The sequence below is a fragment of the Ceratotherium simum genome, chromosome 15, assembly GCF_057802395.1.
Source record: "Ceratotherium simum simum isolate JZ-2026a chromosome 15, ASM5780239v1, whole genome shotgun sequence".
Taxonomy (NCBI): domain Eukaryota; kingdom Metazoa; phylum Chordata; class Mammalia; order Perissodactyla; family Rhinocerotidae; genus Ceratotherium; species Ceratotherium simum.
In genome coordinates this window covers 49493834-49517689 of record NC_141914.1, presented here as the reverse complement: position 1 = coordinate 49517689, position 23856 = coordinate 49493834, and the positions used below count along the sequence as shown (strand labels likewise).

General features: G+C 41.1%; 1 protein-coding gene across 1 annotated transcript; it reads left to right on the top strand.

Moving 5' to 3' along the window:
• Nucleotides 1–1961: 1961 nt before the first annotated feature.
• TMEM212 (transmembrane protein 212) lies at nucleotides 1962–20655 on the top strand. Its single transcript, XM_087439443.1, is given in 7 exon segments — nucleotides 1962–2120; nucleotides 9962–9990; nucleotides 9992–10019; nucleotides 10689–10700; nucleotides 11020–11186; nucleotides 11188–11323; nucleotides 20635–20655. Coding segments are annotated over 7 exon segments (552 nt in total).
• The last annotated feature ends 3201 nt before the right edge of the window (nucleotides 20656–23856 follow it).

The following is a 23856-nucleotide window of genomic DNA, read 5'->3' as shown; positions in this document are numbered from 1 at the left end:
CGAACGTCTAAGACTTGCAAGACCTCTGCCCTTGTGGAACTTACCTAACGGCATCAGAAAAAAGAATCAGAGAACATACAGTGTTGAGGGGAGATGGGAAATCACCGCTATAGCAGAAGGCCTGAGCTGGTTTTCTGGATTCTGTATCTCTAGGAATACAACTGCTTCAAAATCTGGGTCACACTGTGGAAGGGCTATTAAAGACAGAAAGACAGAAGCAGAGAATCAGAGAGAAGCTTCTCTCCTCACCATACACGAGAGGGTGTTTTGGGAGCTTTTACCAAATTGATCAGGAAGAGTTAAACTTCTCGTTTATAAGATGATGGATAAAAGCAATAACAATGACTGTGCCTCTGTCCCACGCTGAAAAAACTCCAAAGATGGAAGGTCCCAGAGTCATAACAGGTAACTAACTGAGCATCTTTGCTATGCAGAGCTCAGTGCTGAGCATTTGACGTGTATTGGCCCATTTAATTCTCTCAATCACCACCTGGTGAGATAAACGGTAGTTTTATTCCCATTTCCTATGTGAAGAAACACACCTAGAAAGTGCAGTAACTTGCCCTTGCCCAAGGACACACACCTTGGGCAGAGGAACCAGAACAGGATCCCAGCTCTGTCTGATGCCAAAATACATGGTCTAAACCACCACATTTCTACCCATAAAATTATTTTTAGGGCCGGCCCTTTGGTGTAGTGGATGAATTTGGCACACTCCACTTCAGCGGCCTGGGTTTGCGGATTTGTATCCCAGGAGCAGACCTATACCACTCATCAGCCCTGCTGAGGCAGGGACCCACATACAAAATAAAGGAAGATTGGCACAGATGTTAGCTCAGGCCCAGTCTTCTTCAAGAAAAAAAAAAAAAGAGGAAGATCAGCAATAGAAGTTAGCTCAGGGTGAATCTTCCTCACCAAAAAAAAAAATTATTTTTCATCATTTTATTAAAGAAAAAAGGTATTAATATTGAACAGGAAAATTATTTAGATAGCTTCAGAGAGTGCTCTGTGTTTTCAAGTTATTATCTTGGAAGAAACAGTCAAACACCTCCTATCAATCAAAGGCAAATATCACCACTTTCTCAAACGCATGAGAAATTAAGAGATGAACTTTTGCAATTGCTCAATGTACATAAATTCAACCTCTAAAATTTGAATTACTATTCAAGAATTATTAGAGATCAGTATTTTATTGAACCAATAAATTACTCTTCAAAGTTTATTTTACAAGTGCATACATTTCCATCTTTGCCCTTTACTTGATAATTGAATTATGCAATAATAAAATAATTAAGGTGAAGCCAGTTCAGTAAAAACAATGCAGAACTCCATAATGAAGCTTATGCCTATTTGAGGATGAATCCCTATCAAAAATATTTATCAAAAACTCAAAAATAATTGTAGGAGAATTGAACTTTGAATGAGAGGAGAGGTCTCATTTTTGCTTTAAATCATTTAAATTAAAAGTAATGAAAAGTGATCAGAGTGCTTATTTTTACTTTGTTTTGTGGGAAATTGTGCTGGGAATGTGGATCTATTGTGCACAAAGGATGTTGGCTTTATGCTGGAACCACCAGGCAGGTTGAGTTGAGAAACAATTAGCTCAGTCAGCAAGCCTTTGAATCTGATTAAGCCAGGAAGTGGTCACTCCCCACAACAGGGCAGAATGAAGGGAATGAAGGCGGTAACCCAAAAAGAGGAATGATTTCTCATGCTTGCTCTCTCTCTCTCTGAAGTAAACTAGTATTAGAATTTACTGCATCAAGTTTATGTCAAGGATTATTTCATTACATTTTATTATCTTTGGTGAAACAAATAGAAGCTTGTTTCCAAGTAGATCAACAGTCCACATGTGTCATGGCTACTGTCACTAAGAAACTTCTGTTTATTAAGGACTGACATACCCTCGTGTTTTGGTAACAAAACATCTTTGAGAGCGGGGATTCAAATCACAGAGGAAAATGCAGAGCCTCTACCAGGCTGCTGGCCGGATTCTCATTCCTCTGGGGGCTCTCAGTGTGTTCTCTGGAGTAATTGCCTTCTTCCCAGTCTTTTCTTACAAGCTTTGGTTCATGGGCTGGAGTGTCTGGATTGCCTGTGCCGTCTGGAATGGAGCTTTGGTAGTATAATACTTTATTACATATATTGAGAAAGTAAAGGAAGGAGAGAGGGAAAGAGGAAACAGAATAACGTGTCCTTTTTAATTTTCCAACAATATGAAGTCAAAATTCTACAGAAAATTGGAATTTACCTTACAACATTGATATCTATTAGTTGCCTCTTAAATATAGGATTTTTCTTAATATTATTTTATCACGTATACTATATATCATGTAGCATATGATTACAGCATACTACGATGAAATGCTGTTCAAGAAATTCTTAAAAAGCTATTTTATTTTAATCTTCTCACCTTGATATTCTGAGAAACTGGAATGTATCTTTTGAAATTTGAATTTAGAAAAAATATACAAACCATGAAAAATAATTTAAAAATGGAGAACAAAATAAAATAATTTTCAGACTAATGCTTTCATTAGAAACACTGAGGAGTGTCTACATGACCCAAAGATCTGCAAGCCCAAGATATTAGTTCTCCCACCTTTTTCTTTGCTCACAACTCTTTGAACTAAAAATAATTCAAGAGGTTGGGTGATGGACTTTACTAACGTCACAGTTCACTAGGAAAGTGTGCGTGTGCCAAGTCAAGACGGCACCAAGTAGGCGCTCAATGTCTGTTCACTGAATGACTGCACAGGATGAAGGATGGGACTGGTGCCTCAGCTCCCCGGGTCAAAGAAATGGACACATGAGCATCGTGAATAGCTGTCTTCCGTGGTGGTATGATTTAAGAGGAGTTACGGAGGCCCCCGGTGGCAACAATTTCTTCTCTCATTGTTTCTTGTGATGTCTGAAATTCACCACTGGAGACCAAGAATTCGATTTGGAAGGCTTTTGATCTTAGGGAGTTTTCTATTAAAATGTAGCCACTCCTGGGAGAGACAACATTTTACGTCATTGAAAAAATCAAAATTTAACTGAGATATCACCTAAAAGCGAAACCCTAGGAAATACAATTTTAATCTATTTATTAAATATGTATTAATAGCCAACTACATGCTTGAGTTATAATGGAGAATAAAACAAGGTCTTAATTTTAAAGGAACTCCATCTAGTGGGGTTTATTGACCGTCTGCAGATGGGGGAAAGCAGGATAGTGGGAATATGGAACTAAACGAGGAAACCACTGGATGATGTTTTTCTTTTTTCTTTCCTTTTTTAAAACATTCTTTCACATCTACTACCCCAGTCTTGACCTTCTGCTTTTTTCCTCTTCTCCTACCCGAAACCATACGTTCATTCAAAGAAATATTTATTAAACATCTACTAGAATGCAGAGATGGCAGTGACAATTTACTCAGGCAGCTTCCAAACTTTTTGTTGATGATCCAGAGTAAGAAAAACATTTTACATTGGGACCCAGAATGTACATAAATACATCTATGTATTTCTCTCTAGGTAAATAGATAGTGATATATGCATATAACCAGATCTGTACAACAAAAGTTTCACAAAACAATACTTAATCTTCTGTGTGAAATGAATTCTGATATTTTCTATTCTATTTAATTTTTTTAAAAATCTGACTTCAGAGGCCAGCCCGGTGGCTGAGTGGTTAAAGTTCTGCAGACTCCACTTCGGCAGCCTAGGTTTGAGGGTTCGGATCCCAGGCACGGGTCTACTCCACTCATCAGCCATGCTGTGGAGGCATCCCACATACAAAATGTTAACATACATATGTCAGCTCAGGGCTAATCTTCCTCAAGCAGGAAAAAAAAGAAAGAAAGAAGAAGATTGGCAACGGATGTTAGCTCAGGGCGAATCTTCCTCACCAAAAAAAAAAAAAAAAAAATCTGACTTCACAACTGACCCAGCATTTAACAAGACCATGCTTATAGTCCAATCCTGCATCCCTTTCTTATAGTTCTTTGCCTATCCCTGCAGAGTCTATCATAATACATTCAACAGATATTGGTGGTTTGATTAGGATCACAAATTATTGAATATAGGCTTGCTCTACATCAAATATCTGTTTTATCAGGCAGGCCCAGAGAAGTGTGATGTGTCTCCAGCACGTAGCTAGCTGACGGCTATTTGATTTTGAGAGTGACAACGTGGGGAAGTGGAGTCAGAGAGGTAGAATCTAGAGAGGTGGGGACCTGTGTTCAAGGCCCGACTTTGATGTTCTTGGTATGTGGTCATGAGCAGGACCCTTACTCAGCTAGGTCTTCATTGCCTTTACCTGTAAAGTGGGGAATTTTACAGGTAAAGAGAGCCCATGTGAAACTAATCCTAAGATGCTAGTGAGAATGAACACAATTTAAACAAAGATTGTATAATAAAGAGCTCTGACAATTTTAAAGCCCTGCACAAGTGCTAGTTAATACCATGCCTTTCATCTGTGCCCTACTCTCTGTCCAAGGCTTTTGTTCCTAATCCCTTGCCGTTTGCTCACTCTCCCATCCCATTCCCTGATGACCTGCTGAGTTCCCCATCCTGTTACCTCCTGAACCTTATCTCCTACTGTTAGCTCATTTCTTTCTCATCACACTGGCTCCTTGTTGTTCTCAAATATGTCAAGGTGTGTTTCTGCCTCAGGGCCTTTGCACTGCCTATTCTCGGCCTGAAACCTCTTTCCACACATGGTTCATTCCCTAACTTCCTTCAATTTTTCAAATGTCACTTTCTCACTGATACCTTCCCTCATTACCCTCATTACTCTATTTAAAATTGCAAACCTCCCCCATCTGACAATCCCCATCTCTCATACCCAGCTCTACTTTTTTCCCCATAGCCCTTATCACCATCCAATATACTAAATAATTTACTTATTTCTTGTTTGTCTGTCCCCTTCCCCCAAAATGCATTTTATACAAGAGCAGGCATTTTTGTTTGTTTGTTTGTTTACTGCTGTACCTCCAGCACTCACAACAGAGTGAGTCACATACTAGGTGTTCAATAAATATTGCTCAATAAATATTGCTGAACGAGTGAATGAGTCCCATGCTCTCCATTCTGGTGGTACAGAATTCCCTGTACAGTTGAACTCTGATTAGGTTACAAGGATTCAAGGTCAAGCTGGTATTTATACTAAAGCAGGAAAAAATCCTCCTGAGAAGGAAAGCAATAAGAATGCTCCCTCTTTCAATAGTGTCCAAATTTGGAACAACATGATTCTTTTCCTAGTGAGTTTCCCAGTGATCCACAGCTCTGTTTGATCAGGGTCAACTTCAAAAGGTCTCTGACTCACTCCACAACCTTCCTTGCCAGTCACTTCTCAACTTGCCTGCAAAGTGTATCTCCTTCTGATGGAAAGATAATTTGTACATTTCAATCATATTGACATTTCCTTTTGCAAATGACTCCCTATCTCCTTTGAGACTTGTAAGAGAGAGATTTTTACAAGTGATACCGTACTTTGCATTTGTTCTGTGCCTTTCATTCGAGGCTTTCTAAATTCTTCATAAATATTGGTCCTCAGACTCTCCTAGCTCTATTCTGACAGCCACATGACAAGCGGTTTTCCTAGAATTTCTGAACTAGGTTATTTAAAGGCATCAGCTGCTAGAAAGTATGCAGCAAGGATACCATAGGGCCCTAAAGTCTGAGCTCTACTTTAATCCTGGAAAACCTGCTTGTAGATCTAGCTCTGGTGAAGAGACTGACGTACAGTGAGTTTAAACACAGGGCCTGAAGCCAGGAGGGTCCAGTGATTGGTCCAGTGGCGGGCAGCAGTGCTGTACCCAGAGCCCGGCTTGGAGACAGGCCTTTGGGAAAAGGACAGGACCAGCCTTACCCACGCAAGTCCCAGTTTCCTCATCTATTAGAGAAGGGACTTGATGGCACCATTGCTCAAGTCTCTTACAGCTTCCACAGTCCTGTGGTTTGCAACCACCTAATGGTCAATTTTCCACTTAGATATCCTAAGATTCTTTAAGCTTAGCTTGCCCAAAAAATGAATCATTTTACCACCAAAAGCAGTTATTTCTTCTCCTGACTTCCTTGTCTTTGAACCTGATTTCAAATCCTGGAGTGACTTTTGACTCAATCACTTCCTCTGATCCAGTGCCTCTGAAACTGTAATGTGCATACGAATCACCCCGGGATCCTGTTAAAATGCAGACACTGATTCAGTAAGTCTGGAGTGAGGCTGAGATTCTGCAGGTCTCACAGTTTCCGAGGGACGCTGATGCTCCGGTCCTCAGGACTGTGCTTTTGGGTAGCAATGTCCTAAACCAGCCGCCTCGGCCCCACTCTCACTCCACCACATCCAATCAGTTGCCAAGTAACTTTGATTTTCCCTACAAAGCATGTGCCTATGCATTCCTTCCTCTTCTCTCTGTAAACCCCATCACTACCCTTATCACTTCCCAGCGGCACCCAGGTTTTATGCGTAGATAACTTTGATAGCCAAACTGTGAGAATCTATCCAGTAGTGGGTTATAAAACCAACCTACTGGGTAGCCTGCAGCATTTACAAAACATGAAAAGAATAGAATAGAGAATATTAGAATGTATCACACATAATAAGGGTAATATTATTTTGGTTAGATATAAAAATACTTCTAAGTTGACCATGATGCAAAATATATTTCTTACTGTGATAAAGATAAAGAAAAAAGTTTTGAGACCAAAGTCCTACAGAGACCTCCAGGCCTCACTCCATTCCAATCCAGCATGCATGCAACAACTGGCTCATTTTTCTAAACCTCTACTGTGTAAGGCTAGCTCCTTCCTCAAAAACCTTTAGGGGCCGGCCTGGTGGCATAGCGGTTAAGTTCACATGTTCTGCTTCAACGGCCCGGGGTTCGCCGGTTGGGATCTTGGGCGCAGACCTACTCACCGCTCATCAAGCCGTGCTGAGGTACTGTCCCACACAGAGGAACTAGAAGTACCTACAACCATGATACACAACTATGTACTGGGGCTTTGGGGAGAAAAAAGAAAAAGAGGAAGATTGGCAACAGATGTTAGCGCAGGGCCCCCTCAAAAAAAACAAAAAACTCTTTAGTGTTGCTTCATTGTCCAAAGTCCACATATATTAGCCCAAATTCTGAGGCTCTCCCCAACCTGGCCTCAAGTGGCTTTCAAGCCTGATTTTCTACTCTTCTTGGCCAAGAACTACCCTCCCACTGGTCTGGGTCCCTCACTCACTGGTCCCCAAGCATAACTGCCACTTCCCTCTGCCATCTCCCATTGAAATCACATCCGTCCTTCAAACCCTTTCTGGATCCTGTTTCCTCCGTGGTGACTTCATCAGTGATTATTCCCCCTGGAAGTGGTATCTTGTCACTGAGCTCTGCTCACACAGAAAGCACTCACTCTTCTGGCCTACATTTTTGGACATTCTGATAAGCGCAATATTTTCACATCTGGACTGTAAATTCCATGGAGAGTCGGAACCACTCTTTGTACAATTATTACTTGGTGAGCTTGCTCATCTCATTTAGCCTCTCTGGCCTCATTTAAAAAGCAGGAGAAGATCTACATCATGGGGTCATTCATTATGAGGAGTAAATGGGTTAACACAGGTAGAGTGATGACCATAGTGCCTGACATAGAGTAAGTGCTCAGCAAAAGTTAACTGCTATTATCATTATTCTATCTGCACAGTGCCTATCACACCTCTTGTTCCTAGTAGGCCCACAATAGATGCTGTAAGTGAATAAATTAGCCCGTATTAAAATGATTCCTCTAAAAGTTTCTATTTCTGTTGTGACTGCTCCCGCTTCCTTCAATTCATCTGCTTCTGGGAACCACATCCTTTACTTGGGCAATTTAAAGATTTAATGGGAGGGCTCACAATGATCGTGCAGAGTGTTAGCAGCAACGGTTGCAAAACCCAAGTAGTGTCCCTCAAACTGCCCATAGAGCAAGTCAGTGGCCTGTGGAGAAGAGCTGAGGGAGGAAAGTGCAGGGCGGAGCCTTCTCTCTGCACTCATCCTCCCTGTCCTGCCTCCCAGCCTGACTGCCCTGCAGTGCCCGACTTTCCACCACTCAGACACTCCCTCTGGCCCATTTCCTTTTCCCACTGGAATTCCTTAAATCTCTTCCTTTTTTATTCTTTCCCCCTTCCTTGTCTAAAAACAAAATTTAAAAAAAGAAATGACAGGAAGAGAAGGGGAAGGCTGTGACTATTGGTGTGGGGGGGCACCCGTGAAGGTGAGTGTGCTTGGCTCCTGAGCCACCGTCCCCAGGGTAGATTTGACAAGTTACTGAATGGCATTCGTACACCAGTGCACTCCATGAAAAGATCTTTTTCAAAGTTTTGTATAAACAAAGCAAAATTCAAGCTGGCAGTTACAACAGAAATAACAGGCAACTGCAGTTCTGCAGCATTTTTTAACTTTTGAAAGGAAAGGAAAATGCCAAAGTAGTTAAGGCAACCTGGAATCTAAGCATCTGATAATGTCAGCCTTAGACTTGGAGTTAAACCAGCAGAGGGGCGCTGCTATCCTTGGCTTCCATCTCGTTCGCTTCAGTGTTTCTCTCTCACAGAGGAGTGACGTGTTAATGGAGCACCGTGCCTCTGAAGGCATAGACTGGCCCCACGCTTAGCATCAGTGTTACAGTTGATCTTAATAACGCTCCTGTTTTGTTGTGCTATTTGTGCTGGCTCAACCTCCATAGGGTCCCTTGGAAACTTTCCTCTTGCAGAATCAAGCCAACCTCTTTTGACTACAGATGGTTCTGTTTTTATCCACGGGAGTTTTATGGTATGGCGATGCCAAGTCTGGAATTTCAGGCTTAGCTACATGAGACGTTTTGTGCGAGTGTGCGTGTGTGTGCTTCCCCCTCTCTCTCAAATTCTCTAAATCCAACGTTCAAAATAAAATATGCCAGGAAAACGAAAAGCTAGGTCTCAAAACAATAAATATGCCAGACTCGGAGCTATAAAAGCAGCATACCACAAAACCATATTGGTAAAAGCTCTGATTTTTTCCCCCTTAAATTTGTTGATGCTATACATTCAGTCATGTTTATTTCTCTGTCAAAAACCTAAATTATATCTATTTTTAGTCCTGTCCTCATTCTATATCTTATTTCAGGCACATCTCTTCCTGGTTTTCTCTCTCAACCTCAAAACATTCCTTGACTGGGAACAAATGATTTACGGGTTGGGAATAAGCGATTTCCAGGCTCAATGACCACAATGGTCTCCTTCATCAGACCCAGTGCTGAAGCAAAGATGAGCGTAGAATTTTTTTTTTCCGTTATCTATTGCTCAATTCTGGTAACACCATTCCCTCCTTTGTTTAGCTATTTTCATTCTGCACTTTGGGCCTTCTTCCTTCAATGGAGACTATAAAGAACTCTCTTTTGAAAAGCTGGACACCACTGCACCCAGAACAATAAATGCCCCATCACGCATTCATTGTAATGATAATCTTTGTTACTTGAGAAACACGCATTTGTATCCCACCAGCATGCCGGGGCTGCAGAATCTCAAAAGAAAGCAAATAGTAAAAGATAATGCTGCTGCTGGGAGGGTTTTCAGGTTCTCTGACACATTTCCTTTCTGGTTCCTCCCGTTCATAGTTTTAGCAATTTGTGAGAAAGATGCACAATAGACAATTAATCAAAATAAAACATATGGCAATGGTTATAAAGCCAACTTTTTATTGCAGTGACACCTTACAGTAGCGTGGATTATAATTGTGATGGCAAAGGCAACACAGAAAATCAAAATATGAGCTTGTCTGAATCATGTCTTTATGACACTGATGGCTTGTTTTCCTCATTGTCGTTATGGATAAGGAGGAGATCAGAGTCATAAATCCATTTAGCCATGTGCTGTTCCTTCTAGTTCACGATAAAGTTGTCAAACTGTGAGACAGATTGAACTCTTCCCTGAGGTATGTTTTATCATGGATGTTATTTTTCCATTGTCCTTTCACAGGCCATCACGACCGGTATACTCCTACTGTTGGCACCAAGAGTGGACCCAGAGATACCTGGTAAATATACGGACATCGTGTAGGATGGTAGAGTGGGTTTGAAGGTCAAATCTCCACTAGGCCAGGATGGACTACAGAGAATGTGACTTCCAATTATAATTGAATTCTGTCTAATGGATGCTGTACTATGATGGATTTCAGTAATAACCTATGTTTTAAATGAATGTTTATTATCTGATTCTTGCTCCAAACATTTTCTACAAGTTTCTGTGATTATCGTATTTGAGTATTATAATTTGGGAAGGACAGAACCGGTATTAGTGTTCCCGAATTTCATTTTGAAAAAATGGATCTGTAGGCTCCTCTATTTTTAATAATGTATTTTCAAGTCTCAACTCCTCAATTTGGGATCTCCTTCCAATCTCCTTGTTACCTCTCCCCCTAAAAAAGGATGAAAAGTCTATGATATCTTGCATTTCAACAGTATAGAGCCAAGTAATCCCATGATACAGATAGACTACCTTGATCTGATTATAGATCTTGTTCCCATGGCAACAGCAGTGCTTCTCAAACTTTAATGTATGTGTGAATCACCTGGGGATCTGGTTAAAATGCAGACTCTGATTCAGTAGATCTGGGTGAGGTCTGAGATTCTACGTTTCCAACAAGCTTCCAGCGGATGTTAGTGCTCCTGACCTGTGGACCACACCCTGATTAGCAAGGTCTTAGGATAAGGCAGGGGTTCTGTTTATTCTTCTTTGTTTTTCCCACTCCAGACTGGTCCTCAACACATTACAGGAGATAAAAATAAATGTTTGTTGGAGTGGAATTGATTTCGTTTTTGTCCAAGTTGGCTGACATGTTGTTCTCCCAGAGAATGGATTCAACAGAAGAAGACAAGGGCCTAAAGAGGAGGTTGTCATCCATTTCTCCTTCATTTCCTAGTAGGAGAGACGAATACTCGGCATCTCTTTCTTTCTTCATATTGCTAAGAAGCTTTGGAAAAATCTGCTTCCCAAAGTAACAATTTATCTCTGCTTTATTTTCAGTGGGAAGCTAGTTTCACTTTGTGATTCTAAGCATTATGGGCTGTCCTCTTCATTTTGCAGTAGCCTTGGAATCTGCTGTCCTTGGCCCCTATTGCTTCTGCTCCTTTTCAGGCATTGCAGGGACCAATTACCTTGGCTGTGCAGTTGCCTTTCCTTTTCCATTTGCAAAATTCCCATCAGGACCCACCACACTATGAGGAGTACCACCTGACACTCCCAGCCTTGGACCTGTGCCTGAGCTTCGTCATGCTCTGTGTGTCCCTGACAGCGCTCGTCAAGCTTTCTGCAAGATTTATCCAGAATGGACACATAAATGTAAGCTTCCAGAAAGGGGGATCCAATTCTCGTTCCATCCTGAATGCTAAAATGGAAAGTCTGGTATTTGAATATTTCATCTGTCTCTCTGATTTACCACTATATCTTGTATAACCATGTTAGCCAGTCAGTGCCTAGCACTTTATAGATGCTCAATAATTGTTTCTGAATGAATGAATAGAAATATGTTGATGTGATAACAGAAGGTATGGTTGTACGTAGCAGCAGCCAATTGTTATTTCAACCCACAATACTAATAGAGACAGATACTAAGAGCTCTTTGTGGAAATTGAAAGCAGCATCCTTAATATTTTTAATATTAGTCAAATACAGATACCTCAATTTAGCTTCTATCCCATGAATGCAGAAAGGTGTATATGCTCTTTGGAGAGAAAAGACTTGGAAGAAATTCTCGCACTCTTCCTACTCCTACCCCAGCAGAGAGACTGCTGTAGGCCAACATCAAATTTAACTTTCTAACATTTTCCAAGAGGCCTAATAATATTAATGATATGATAATAAGAGAAATAGGAACTGAAACTTTACTATGTGTCAGTGTACTTCCCCATTTTACACATAGTAAACTGAGGCTAAAGAGTTAATGTAACTTGCCCAAGGTCACACAGCTAATGAGTAGTAAGGTCAGATTCAGAAGCCAGATTCTCTTTATCAGTCCAGATTTATCCCAGGCTTCCTCATCACCCACCTTGTAGCCTCTCTTCCTCTGCTAGACCATTAAGATGTATGGCTCCAGCCTTTAGGAAGGTTAGAACAGGGTCACTGGGAGAAAAGCACAGTGATTTCTGAGTCCAAATTCCTACGGCTGATACTGGGTCACTCCTTCGTGAGTTGAACATCCTCCCTCTGGAAAGAGATATTTCCCACTGCAAACTCTTATTCCAGCTTTGTGATTCAAGTCAGTATTACACTAGGGTCAAGTGGATTTGGGTAATGTTAGCCAATTTTTTTTCCAGTTTGATCCTATCAACACCAGCCAGCAAAGCCGGAAGACAAGAAATTGGCACTCTCAATGTCTTTTGTGGTCAATCTTGTCCTCTTCAACTTCTACATAAGTCTGTAAAGGAAATCCTGTACATTCTTAGAAACCGAGTTGATTTTACAAGGAGGCTCGCCAAGAGTTGAGGTGGGCAGACCAAAATTACCTCCCCCACTATACTGCCAGGGCGTCTAGAAGATTAGTTTGAGATTTCTCCCTTGTGGTGAACATCATAACTTCCTAGAGCCCTTTGTTAAAGGGAGCACATGCCTAGGAGAAGCACACATTAAAGTGGTGGCAGCCATAACACTTTAGCATGGATAGTTAATCAATCATCTGACTGTCATCTTGGGCATGACACCCATAACATCTAGGCTTAAAGTAGGATGAAGGGCAGGGAGAAAAGAATGAAAAAATATATGCAGAACTTGGTAAGCCAGCCCCATGGAGACCCAAAGTGAGGCCACCTAAAATGCCTGGGGAAAGAGAAAATTAGTTGAAAACAGAGCAATGTTCTCCAACTTCAGAGTTGCCTTTCCCCTTCTTGCTCAGAATACAATTTCTTGGTATGTGATTTCAAAGCCAAGTATAGGACCTAACACAACTACAACATGTTTCTCAAAGTGGATCAATGACATCAGAATCACCCAGGATTCTTGTTAAACCAGATTTCTGGATCCAATTCAAGACCATTCCTACTATGTCAGAAACTCTGGGGTTGGAGGCAGGGAATGCGCATTTTTGACACATGGACCCAAGAGATTCTGATGCAAATTCTCTTCCTGGCACAAGATTTTCTTAGTTCCACTTTTGGACAGAATCTCAGTTTTCCCACCTGCATAAAATGCAGCACTAGTTTGGGTGAGTGTTCTAGATAAATTTAATGAGCAGCATGTCTTTGCTGAGCGTTTTTGGACGACTTGACGCCACTTAATCCATACTGGCAAATCACGTTTCATTAGTGAGGATGAGTGGCTGACATAATGGGATATGATGTTTTGCATTAATAAGTACACCACTGCCCGAGCCCACAAGGAGCAAATGAAGCCTGAGCAAACCATTGTTACCATGTAGAAATCTCAGCTATATTAGAGACAATTTCCAGCAGTGAGATAAATGTATTATTTATCAAAATTCTAGAAAACACACAACTTTCTCAGAAGGAAAGGTGGATCATTTGTTGGGATACAGAATTCTAGATAGTGATTCTTCATTTAATGAACTTCCATATAGTTATGTTGTTAGATCCCCTACACGCTGAAGGAAATAACTAATACTTTAAAAATTTTATTAAAAACTGTAATAAATATTGTAAAACATGCTGCTGATTCACACTTCTTTCACATACAAACAAAACACTGAAAATGCTTTTAAAAGCTGCACTTTTAAGTGTCTGCCTAAAACTTAAAATTCTCTTATGTAAATGTAGTGCATATCAGGAAATTCAAAAGCTATGAAAATTTGTAAAAAAGAAAAAAGTGATGGTTTGAAGGAAGATCCTGGGGAAATTGTGGTTGTATTATATTGTAGAACAAAATTGATTTTTTTTTTCAGACTCATATGTAACAGTCAATGTTATGAGGGAAAATGTTCACTTCCAAGAGTTTTTTCTGTAAGTTCAAAAACTTGTTTTCAGAAATGAGTCAAGCACCCCCTTAGGAATCACCACATTCATTATTTCTTTCCTCCCTGTGCCTTTTCATCTTAGTAGGATTGAAATCATCTTGTGTCCCAGTCAGCTTGTGCCACTATAGCAAAGCATCGTAGACCAGGTGGCTTAACCTACACACATTTATGTCTCACAGTTACGGAGGCTGGAAGTCCAAGATCAAGGTGCCAGCATGGTCAGGTTTTGGTGAGGCCTCTCTTCCTGACTTGTGGATGGCCTTTCCTTTCTCACTGTGTGCTCAAATGCCTGCTCCTGGAGAAAGAGGGATCTCTCTCTCCTCTTCTTATAAGAGGACTAATCTCATCACGGGGGCTCCACCCTTATGACCTCATCCAGACTTAAACTCACAAATGATTCACCTCCAAATACCACCACAGTGGGGACTAGGGCTTCAACATACGGATTTGGGGTGTGGGGACACAAACGGTTGCTAGCAGCTTGTTGAAGGTCACACAGTGACGCTGTGTAAGCCTGCAGTCAATTGGTACCCAACAAAACCACAGTGAGAAATGCTTGAAAGAGGCACCAAAGGTTCAATGATTTTGATAAACACCCACAAAGGCGTCACGTGAATGTTTGTGTCCCCTCAGAATTCGTGTTGAAGCCCTTATCTGCGCTGTGATAGTATTAAGAAGTGGGGCCTCTGGGAGGTTATTCAGTTTAGGTGAGGTCATAAAGGTGGAGCCCCCAGGATGAGATTAGGGCTCTTGTAAGAAGATGAAGAGACTAGAGCTCTCTCCACCATGTGAGGATATGGCAAGAAAGTGGCCATCTGCAAACTAGGAAGATGGCTCTCCACCAGACACTGAATCTGCCAGCACCTTGTTTTTGGACTTCCAGCCTCTAGAACTATGAGAAATAAATGTTCGTTGTTTAAGCCACCCAGTCTATGGCAGTTTGTTATAGCAGCCCAAGCTGACCAAGATAGTGCACCCTCCCAGATTTCAAGGGCCTCATGGGAAGGGGTGGAGCTAGGAAAGGAATAAGCCCCTTGCTGTGTGGCTCTGTGCAACACACTGAAGTGACCCTGTTAGCTTAGGACTCAGTGTAGAGGCAAATGAGCACAACACAGAATGAGGTCGAGAAACTAAAGCACAAAACAACCATAGCCGGAATTGTCTACATTCTTGGTCCAGTAAGTAATAAAGTGATGGGAAAGGAAAGAATGGGGACGCCAGACGTGCTGCAGCTGTCCCCTGCAGCTACTCTGCTCCTCCTCCATGGAATGGAATGATCCATTTGTTTTCCTTTCATTATTCACTGTTATGTTTGGGGTTTTTTTTTAATGAAAGGGGAAAGAAAATATTTTCCCCCTTTTCATGTGATACAGTGGTTTTATTTTTTTTCAGTGAATTGAGAACTATTTGCTTCCCATAAAAGATGCAGGTAAACCTTTTAAATGCTGTTCAAAAACTTATGGGGACAGAATATTTATCAGTGGAGGACCCTCTTCCTCTAAACGGAAGACAAATTAGCAGCAACATACTGGCTGCAAATCTTCTAGGCTGCATCATTAGCAATATAAGTGTGTTCTGAAACAAATTTATCCATGACTCTCAGCCCAAAGGTCTGAGGCCTCATGTTAGGCTGTAGTAAGATTTTTCTGGTACTTCTAGGAACTAAATCCCCTTGCGTTAAACTCAGTTAAAACTCAAGCAGAACTACAGTATATCTTCCTCACAGATTTCATTATGTGAAATCTCAAATTGGTCAGTAAAAAATCAGAATCTAGAAAAATAGTCACAACTCTGGGCATTACCATCCCCGTTATCTTGTTATTTTCTCTGGAAAAATAATATCAGTTACATAAAACCGGATAACGGGAGAATTATTGTAGGTGCTGTTTATTGGGCAGTTCCTATTGGTCAGGCACTTTACCACCTTTACTCCTCACAACACTTCAAAGCTCATCCTTCCCGTTTCACAGAGGAGGACGTTGGGATGGCCGTGTGGAATCAGGATTCGCTCCCGGGTCTCTCGGGATCTGGAGCCCAGGCACCTCGCTGCTGGGCCACACCTCCCGAGGGGTGTAAATCCAGTCCTGTCTACTGCCAGTGACAGCTCATAGTCATGCTTTTGTGGACCATCTTTCTTACGTTTCTCACAGACAAAAATTAACTCGTATTTTAGAAATGGAAGCTAGTTTTTCCAGGATATTTTCATTTCATTTAATCTGTGAGACCATGCCAAAGGTGATGGGAACTTACTAAGAGATGAGATGGGACTTAAGCGTCTATTTTAATGTATTAAAATAAACGATATTTTGTCAGAGAGGGAGCAATAGGTGGGGAGGGGTTAGTTCCCTGAGAATTGCTTTTTGTCAACTTTTATTTTGTAAATTATTTTATTTATTTATTTATTTTTGTGAGGAAGATCAGCCCTGAGCTAACATCCGATCCCAATCTTCCTCTTTTTTGCTGAGGAAGATTGGCCCTGAGCTAACATCCATGCCCATCTTCCCCTACTTTTTATGGGACGCCGCCACAGCATGGCTTGACAAGCAACGTGTCAGTGCATGCCCAGGATCCGAACCTTCGAACCCCAGGTCACTGAAGCAGAGCGCGCACACTTAACCATTTGTGCCACCCGGCCAGCCCCATTACTTTGTAAATTATTGTCAACATATTTTCCTTTTGACATCCAGTCAATTTAGTCTTTTCATGTAAAATATCCTAGTGGGTTTTTTTTCCCTTGCTCCTTATTCTTAATCCAAAATATTATTATGAATATATTTTAATACAAATTTTAAATGTTATATTTAAAACAAAGAAGAAGTTTTTGTGTTATAAAAGGGCATAAATCTGAGTAGAAATCAGGAGCCTCCATTCTCTACAATCATATAAATTCAGTTTTCTTTGTTGAAAGTTAGTATTTCAGAATGATTATAATGGTGCTAATATGTGAGTACAAAACCATTTAGGAATATAACAATGTTGGTTGGATACTTTACATTTTATTAAAGAGGAGAATACTTGATGGCTATTATTGGATGCCTGAGTTGACTTCCCATAGGAAAGAAGGGAGAGAAACAGAAGATGTAATTAGAGGGAAACACAGTGAGGGGTGGAGGGGGTAGGGAATGGCACAATGACACTTGCCCTCTCAGACCAGCCCCAGGAGCCACAGGGACTGTGGACAAGGCAGCAGTTCACGCCTGCACACATCACTAGTCGTGGACTTGAGTTTCCTCATCTCTAAGACCACAGAGCTTGGCCAACCAGCCTCCAAAGACCTTTCCAGACCTGTCTCAGTCTGTGATTTTGAAACAAAACTTTATTCCATTTGGGAAAATTAACAGTCAGAAGGGAGGAACGTCAGCAGCAATGGCTGGTTCTTTACCTGTCCTCCACCACACTAATGTGTTCCTGGGATACACCACGTGGCCTTCCTATGCCAGCTCAAGAAATAATATACGCCAGCAACAGTACTCATGCGAGATGGTATGAGAGTTGTCACAGATTCACAGATTACTTTAAGCACTTTAGAAAAACACCTTTCTTTGCTCAATATTCAATCTGTCATATCAAACCAACCAGAATTACCTTGTTGGCTGTCTTTAAAAAAACTTACCATTATATTATTGAATAAATAAGGAACTTATAGCTCTAGTTTACTTGCAAAAAGATTGTTTTAAAATGTTTTTCTTGGGCCAGCCCGGTGGTGTAGTCGTTAAGTTCATGTGCTCCGCTTCGGCGGCCCAGGGTTCACAGGTTCGGATCCTGGGCATGGACCTACACATTGCTTATCAAGCCATGCTGTGGCAGGTGTCCCACATACAAAGGAGAGGAAGATGGGCGTGGATGTTAGCCCAGGGCCAATCTTCCTCAGCAAAAAGAGGAGGATTGGCACCAGATGTTAGTTCAGGGCTAATCTTCCTCACTAAAAAAGAAAAAAAAGAAAAGAAAAAGTTTTTATCCTCTTACATCACATAATTAACCTAGTGTCGTGGATGAAAAGGAAAGCTGCTAGTTAAAACAATTGAATTACTAGGTGCTGGATGGTAAGCAGTACCTATTTGACAAGAGGAGTATCTTCTGTTCACTAGTATATGACTTTTCTCTTGTTGTGCATCAAGGAGTATGAACCCAAACCCATAAGTACAATATTCCTTATTTATACTTGCTCCTTGACATTTATTGAGTATATATTATATGCCAGATATCATGCTAAAGGCCAAAGGGTAGAGATAGATAGACGAGCAAGACACATTCCGGTCCTCCATTGACTTATAGGGACTGAGGGGAAGTGAAACTTGGGCCAGGAGAACCAAGAGCCCAGATGAGGAATAACAAGATCTGAATTAGGTAATGAGAGTGAGCATGGAGAAGAGATGATACATTTGAAAGATATTTAGGAGGTAGAATCAATAGGACTTTAGTAACAGTTAGCATGTGGAACAGGGAGGAGTCTAGAAGATGCAAAGGGATTTCTTGACCATGAAAATCAAGACACAGTGATTGGATGCAATGTGTGAGTCCCATTCTTGCCACTTAGGGTAAATCCTCAGTTTCACATCTCATCGTTAATATACAGCCATTTTAAGAACTTAATAGAAGAAATCAGAGGACTTCTGTCTGAGATTCTAGCCAGTGGGGTACTGAAATTTGCCATTGGATACTCCATGGCTTAAGTTTGTCACATATCAAATACAAATGATGCCTTCTTTTGAGTTCATAATAAACCTAGTGCTGAAAGGCATGGGCTATAAGACAGTTTTAATCTGGGCTGTATTTATTTAACAACTTATCTCTTCTTTCCTTCTACTGAATCTCCATGGCAGAGATTGCCCATGTATGAGCTGTAGATAGCCAAGCCCAGTGGACTCTTTTCAATCCACATCTCCCTGACCTCTCTACAGCCTTTAAAACTGTTGACCACTTTCGCCATGAAATCCTCTCCACTCTGACTTCCACGCACCATTCACTTTTTGGTTCTCTCCCTTCTCCATGGCTTCTCCTCCTCAATCTCCTCTGAAGCTTCCTTTGCTCTGCTCACCCCTTAAAGACCAGTAACCTCAGTTACCCCTTTGGGGCTGATGCCTCACACATCCATATCTGTAGCCCAGCCGCCTCTCCCGCTCTAATGAGCTCTACATCTGGCTGTTTTCTAGAAACTCTCTTTGGGTGTCCCTCAGACACATCAAACTCAAGATGTTCATAATGGAGCTGATCACCTCCTTGTCCTCAACACTGGTTCTTCTTCCTGTATCTCCAGCATGGTTGCCAGTACGCATGACACTCAGGACAAGCCTGAGGCTTGGAGTCATCCTTGACTCCTCCCATCTGACTCGATCACCATATCCTGACAACTGTACCTCTTAAATATTTCTCCACGTGTCCCCCCTTCTCTGTACCAACCATAATGACCCTCCATCTTCTCTTACTCAGACTTCTTTGCTTTCAGTCTTGTCTTTCTTAAGAAGTGTCCTCCAGACAGGCTCTAGAATGATCTCTCTAAAGTTCAGATCTGCTCTTATCACTCCCCTGCTCTAAATCCTTCCGTGGCTCCCCCTCACACTCAGGGTACAGCCAAGCTTCTTCGAGTAGCATCCTTGTGTATTCAGCTCCTCTCCAAGAATGTGAGTTCCTCGAGGACAGGGACTGTCTAAGGTGAGCAGGAAAGGTGGCACTGGGAGTGTGGGAGTCAGAAGAGTAGCAGAGTAGCAGGTTGCAATACTAGATGTCATTTTTTTGTCTTCCTAGCCGTAGCTAAAATCTTATCTAAACCTACAGCAGGAATATTTCACATTTAAAAACAATTCACATGTCGTGGGGGAATTTACTACAGTCGTGGAATCCAAGAATAATCTCCAGGAAGGAGTAAAGAGATAAAGTAGATTTGAATTTCCATACCAAGGAGCAGTGGTTTATTGAAGAGGAACTGCTTTCAGCATTATTTATGACACATGGAGAACCTGATGTGCCAAGGTACTTTTGAAGTCAGAGAGTTTGAGGTGTAATTGCTTCCTTTATCGCCTACTATCTGAGTAGCCTTGAGCAAATCAATATTGAACCTCTCTGAGCCTAAGCTTCCTTATTTGTAAAATGCAGATAACACCTACGTCATATGTTGCAAAATGAAATAATCTAATTACAATTAAGAGCCTTATGACTGGCATAGCACTTAATAGGTGCTCAAGAAAAGTTTGCTACCCCTCAGTGCTCAAGAAAAGTCTGCTACTGTCCCCTCACTTCTAATCAAATTTAAATTCTTGACTCTTAATCAAAGATTTCAGAAAGTGCCCTTTAACCTTCTGTTAATTTTCTAAAAGCACCAAACCACACAAACAAACAAAAAAAGGACCAAAAGAGATAGTCAACTGAGAGATTCTCACTTCCTTAGCCAGCCCCTGCCCACAATAGTAATGGTTCTTCCTGACTGTTTTATGCTTATGCCAGATATTTTATTATACATGTATTTCCTTTTTATATCTCTCTGCCATCCCCCTCCACCAGTGTCACCAATTTTGTTCTCTCTGGTGATTCCTCTTAAATCCTTAAGTGGTACCATGATGCTGTTACTTGAGCCATCCTTCATTGGGTTCCTGTGACATAAAAAAGGCTAAATTAAATGTCAGAAGTGACACTCTATTTTCTTTGATAAATTGTAGAAATAAACAGTACTTTACTTTTTTTTTCTTCCTAGGGTCAAAAGAATGGACAATAAATTTGAAGCAATGTTCCTCTTAAATTTGTTATATTTGTGGTCATTATTTTGAAACATTTGCAAAATAATTTTGATCTTTAAACTTTCCCCTCTATGTTCTTATAAAATAAAAATGGAAATAATTGTACAGTTTAGCCCTTTTTGATTGTTAACCTTGTTTTTTCTGATTTACGTGTTATGATATAAAAATTGAAATTATATCATTATCATAGAATTTTAAAATCTGAAATATAAATTGGCAGTGAATGAATGCTTTCTTTAAATTCCTCTTGTTCCCTGCGTGTTGTTTCATTAAACTATAATTTCATATTACCCAAATTAAGGAAATGTTTTTTCAGCCTTTCTTCATTGCCATTACCAAAATGACTTCAGATCTTCAAAGCACAGTTAAAACATTGAATTGTGGCCATAATAAGAAGAGTCTCCTGGAGGAGGAGTATGACCCTCCCTCCTGGCCTCTCTGTAGCTTGTCTTTGACACTCATGACAAACAGTTTCATAGTTAGAAAGAAAGTTAGAGGCGCTTCAGGCCAACTTTTCATCAAATGTCCCAAAATCTATATGCCCCTGACAGCTCAACCATTCCCAACAGGCAACCCCATTCAGCTGCTGAGTGTCTCTAAGTGTAAGAAGTCTTTCTTGTTTTGGCCAGAGTTCTCGTATTCTCTATGTCTTGGTCCTGCATCTGAAGCCCTTAATAGCATAGTGCAGTGGTTCTCAAATATGGTCCAAAGACAGCAGCATCAGCATCACCCGGGAACTTGTAAAAACTGGCAACTCTGGGGTTGAGTCCCAACAATGTGTTTTAGGAAGCCCTCCTCCAGGTGATCCCGATGCACATTAAAGTTTGAGACACACTGGTGTAGTGTAGCAGAAAGTGGGTGGGACTTTGAAATGGAAAACACCTGGCTTCAGATCCTGGCCCTCTGCATTTTAGACAATAGCCTAAATTTCCTCCCTAGTCAAATGAAGCTGATGGGGGTAGCCAATTTCCAGACTTGCTGAGAGAATTTAGTGATAGTATACAGGTAAAGCCCATAGCAGAAAGTCTAAAACACCTTAAGCACTCAAAAATAGTGTCTCGTGTTATCGATTCATTCAACACATTTATTAGATGCTTTTGAATGTAAGTCTACATAAAGTCCATTCTTTTGAGAATAGAGAAGTACAGAATAAAAATTTCAGACGTAATACTTTAGACATAACAGTGTTAAATACCTTCACTTTACAGATGAAAAATATGATATTCAGAGAGGCTGAGTGACATGTTCAGGGATACACAGCTCAATTGTTGGTGTCTGGAAATCCTGTAGGTGCCTCTGAATCCTCAGTTCTTCAACCAACACATGTTTATCTGTCACTTAATATGATCATAAGACATCTATTCCTAGACCTGGTGATTACACAAGTAGGGACTTCAAATTTATCAGTATAGTGTCTGAATTAATTTTTTTTTTCCTGAGGAAGATTCCACCTGAGCTAACATCTATGCCAATCTTCCTCTATTTTGTATGTGGGTTGCCACCACAGCATGGCCACCATCAAGTGGTGTAGGTGTGCGCTCTGGAACTGAACGCCGGGCTGCTGAAGCAGAGCGCGGCGAACTTAAGCACTAGGTCACTGGGCTGGCCCCTGTCTGAATTAATTTTAATATTATTTGAGCATTCCCATCCAGTATTGGGCACCCTGGCCATTTATTTATTGGCTTACATTTTGCTTTCTTCTTTACATCCCACTCTGTTCTGAAAGGATTTAAGGTACTGTTGGGCATTTTATCAAGAGTTGGAGATCCAGCTGCTATGGCACCAGCTGTAGGACCAGTGAAGTCCAAAACAGTGTTACTTCCCAGAACTTAAGCAAGAGGGTCTCAGCAAAATGGGCACAATTCGGAGGATCCCAAGTGAATACGTAAGTCAAGTAGTCCAACGCCAAGTGCTTTAGGTTAACTGGAATCCCATGTTATAACCTGTTAAAAAGTATGTTCAGATATCACGAAATATGTGGCTTATTTCTTGTCCTTGCATTCACAAAGAAATGAGCAGACATTTTGCTGTGCCCTTGCCTGGGAGGACTAAATGGTTAAGGTTCTCCATCACTCGTCAAAAAAGTCTACCTTACAGACTAGAAGGAATAAGGCACCTTTACTTTAAACAGGCTGTTTCCAGTTTTGTGTGGCTGCTGATGTTACTGGACTAGTGACAGAGGCCAAGACAGGAAAATAGGCTGGGTTACTAATAACTCTTTGAATGTGGACACATCGGCTTGTGGGAAGGAAACTATTTAAAATGGGGCTTAGGGAAAGGGAAAAAAAATCCCCTTTCCCCATATGAGATTCTTCCACGGTGTTGTCATGCAATCTTGAAAACCTCCGTAGAACAGTAGATCACTCTCATTGGATATATGCAAATTATCTGAGACCCAGTGGTTTCCTGCCAGGGAAAAACTTCTAATAACAGAGCGAGAATGCAATCCGAGCCCTTGCTCTCTGAAATCCCTGAAAGAACAGAGTCGTTCTTGACAGGGCAATTTCAGCCCTTGACATTCCAGGAAATAGCTTAATAATGTCATTTAGGCTGGGGTTGTAACCAGTCCCGAGACGTGGAGACGCAAGCACAGTATGTAAGATTTAAAATATCAGTTCAGGGGCCATTCTTCATTTTCACACAGAGTTTAGCAACAAAAACCACCACCACGACAAAAACTAAGCAAGGCATCCTAATTAAATTGAACTTTATCCCCGCTAATTAAACCCAATATAGGAAAAGGAAGGGTTTCTGCCAAGAAATTACAGACACATCCTGAAGACTATTTCCTTCCCCTCTAGTTTCCTAGGTACTGGGTCCATGCCACTCCAGGATGTGACACTGGAACAAAACTGTGTTTTGATCATTAATATATATGCAGAAGTTAACCCCACCCCAGAGTCTCAAAGGCCTTTATGTGACACTCTGGCCTTTACATTTCAATGTGTTTCATTTTCTCGGGAGCAGTACAGTTGAAAAGGGTTACAAGACTCAGGTTAAAAGTCAGGAAATGGATCAGAGCCCCCCACTATGACATCATTTTCTTGCAATGCAATGAAGCAATGACATTTCCTGCAGGAAAAATGATGAGAGCTGATGGGCAGCCTTGGTTAGCTGCGGTGTTTGCAGTGGAAGGTGTCAGGCCTGCCTCGCTCATCTCCTGCCTCCCTCCCTTCTGT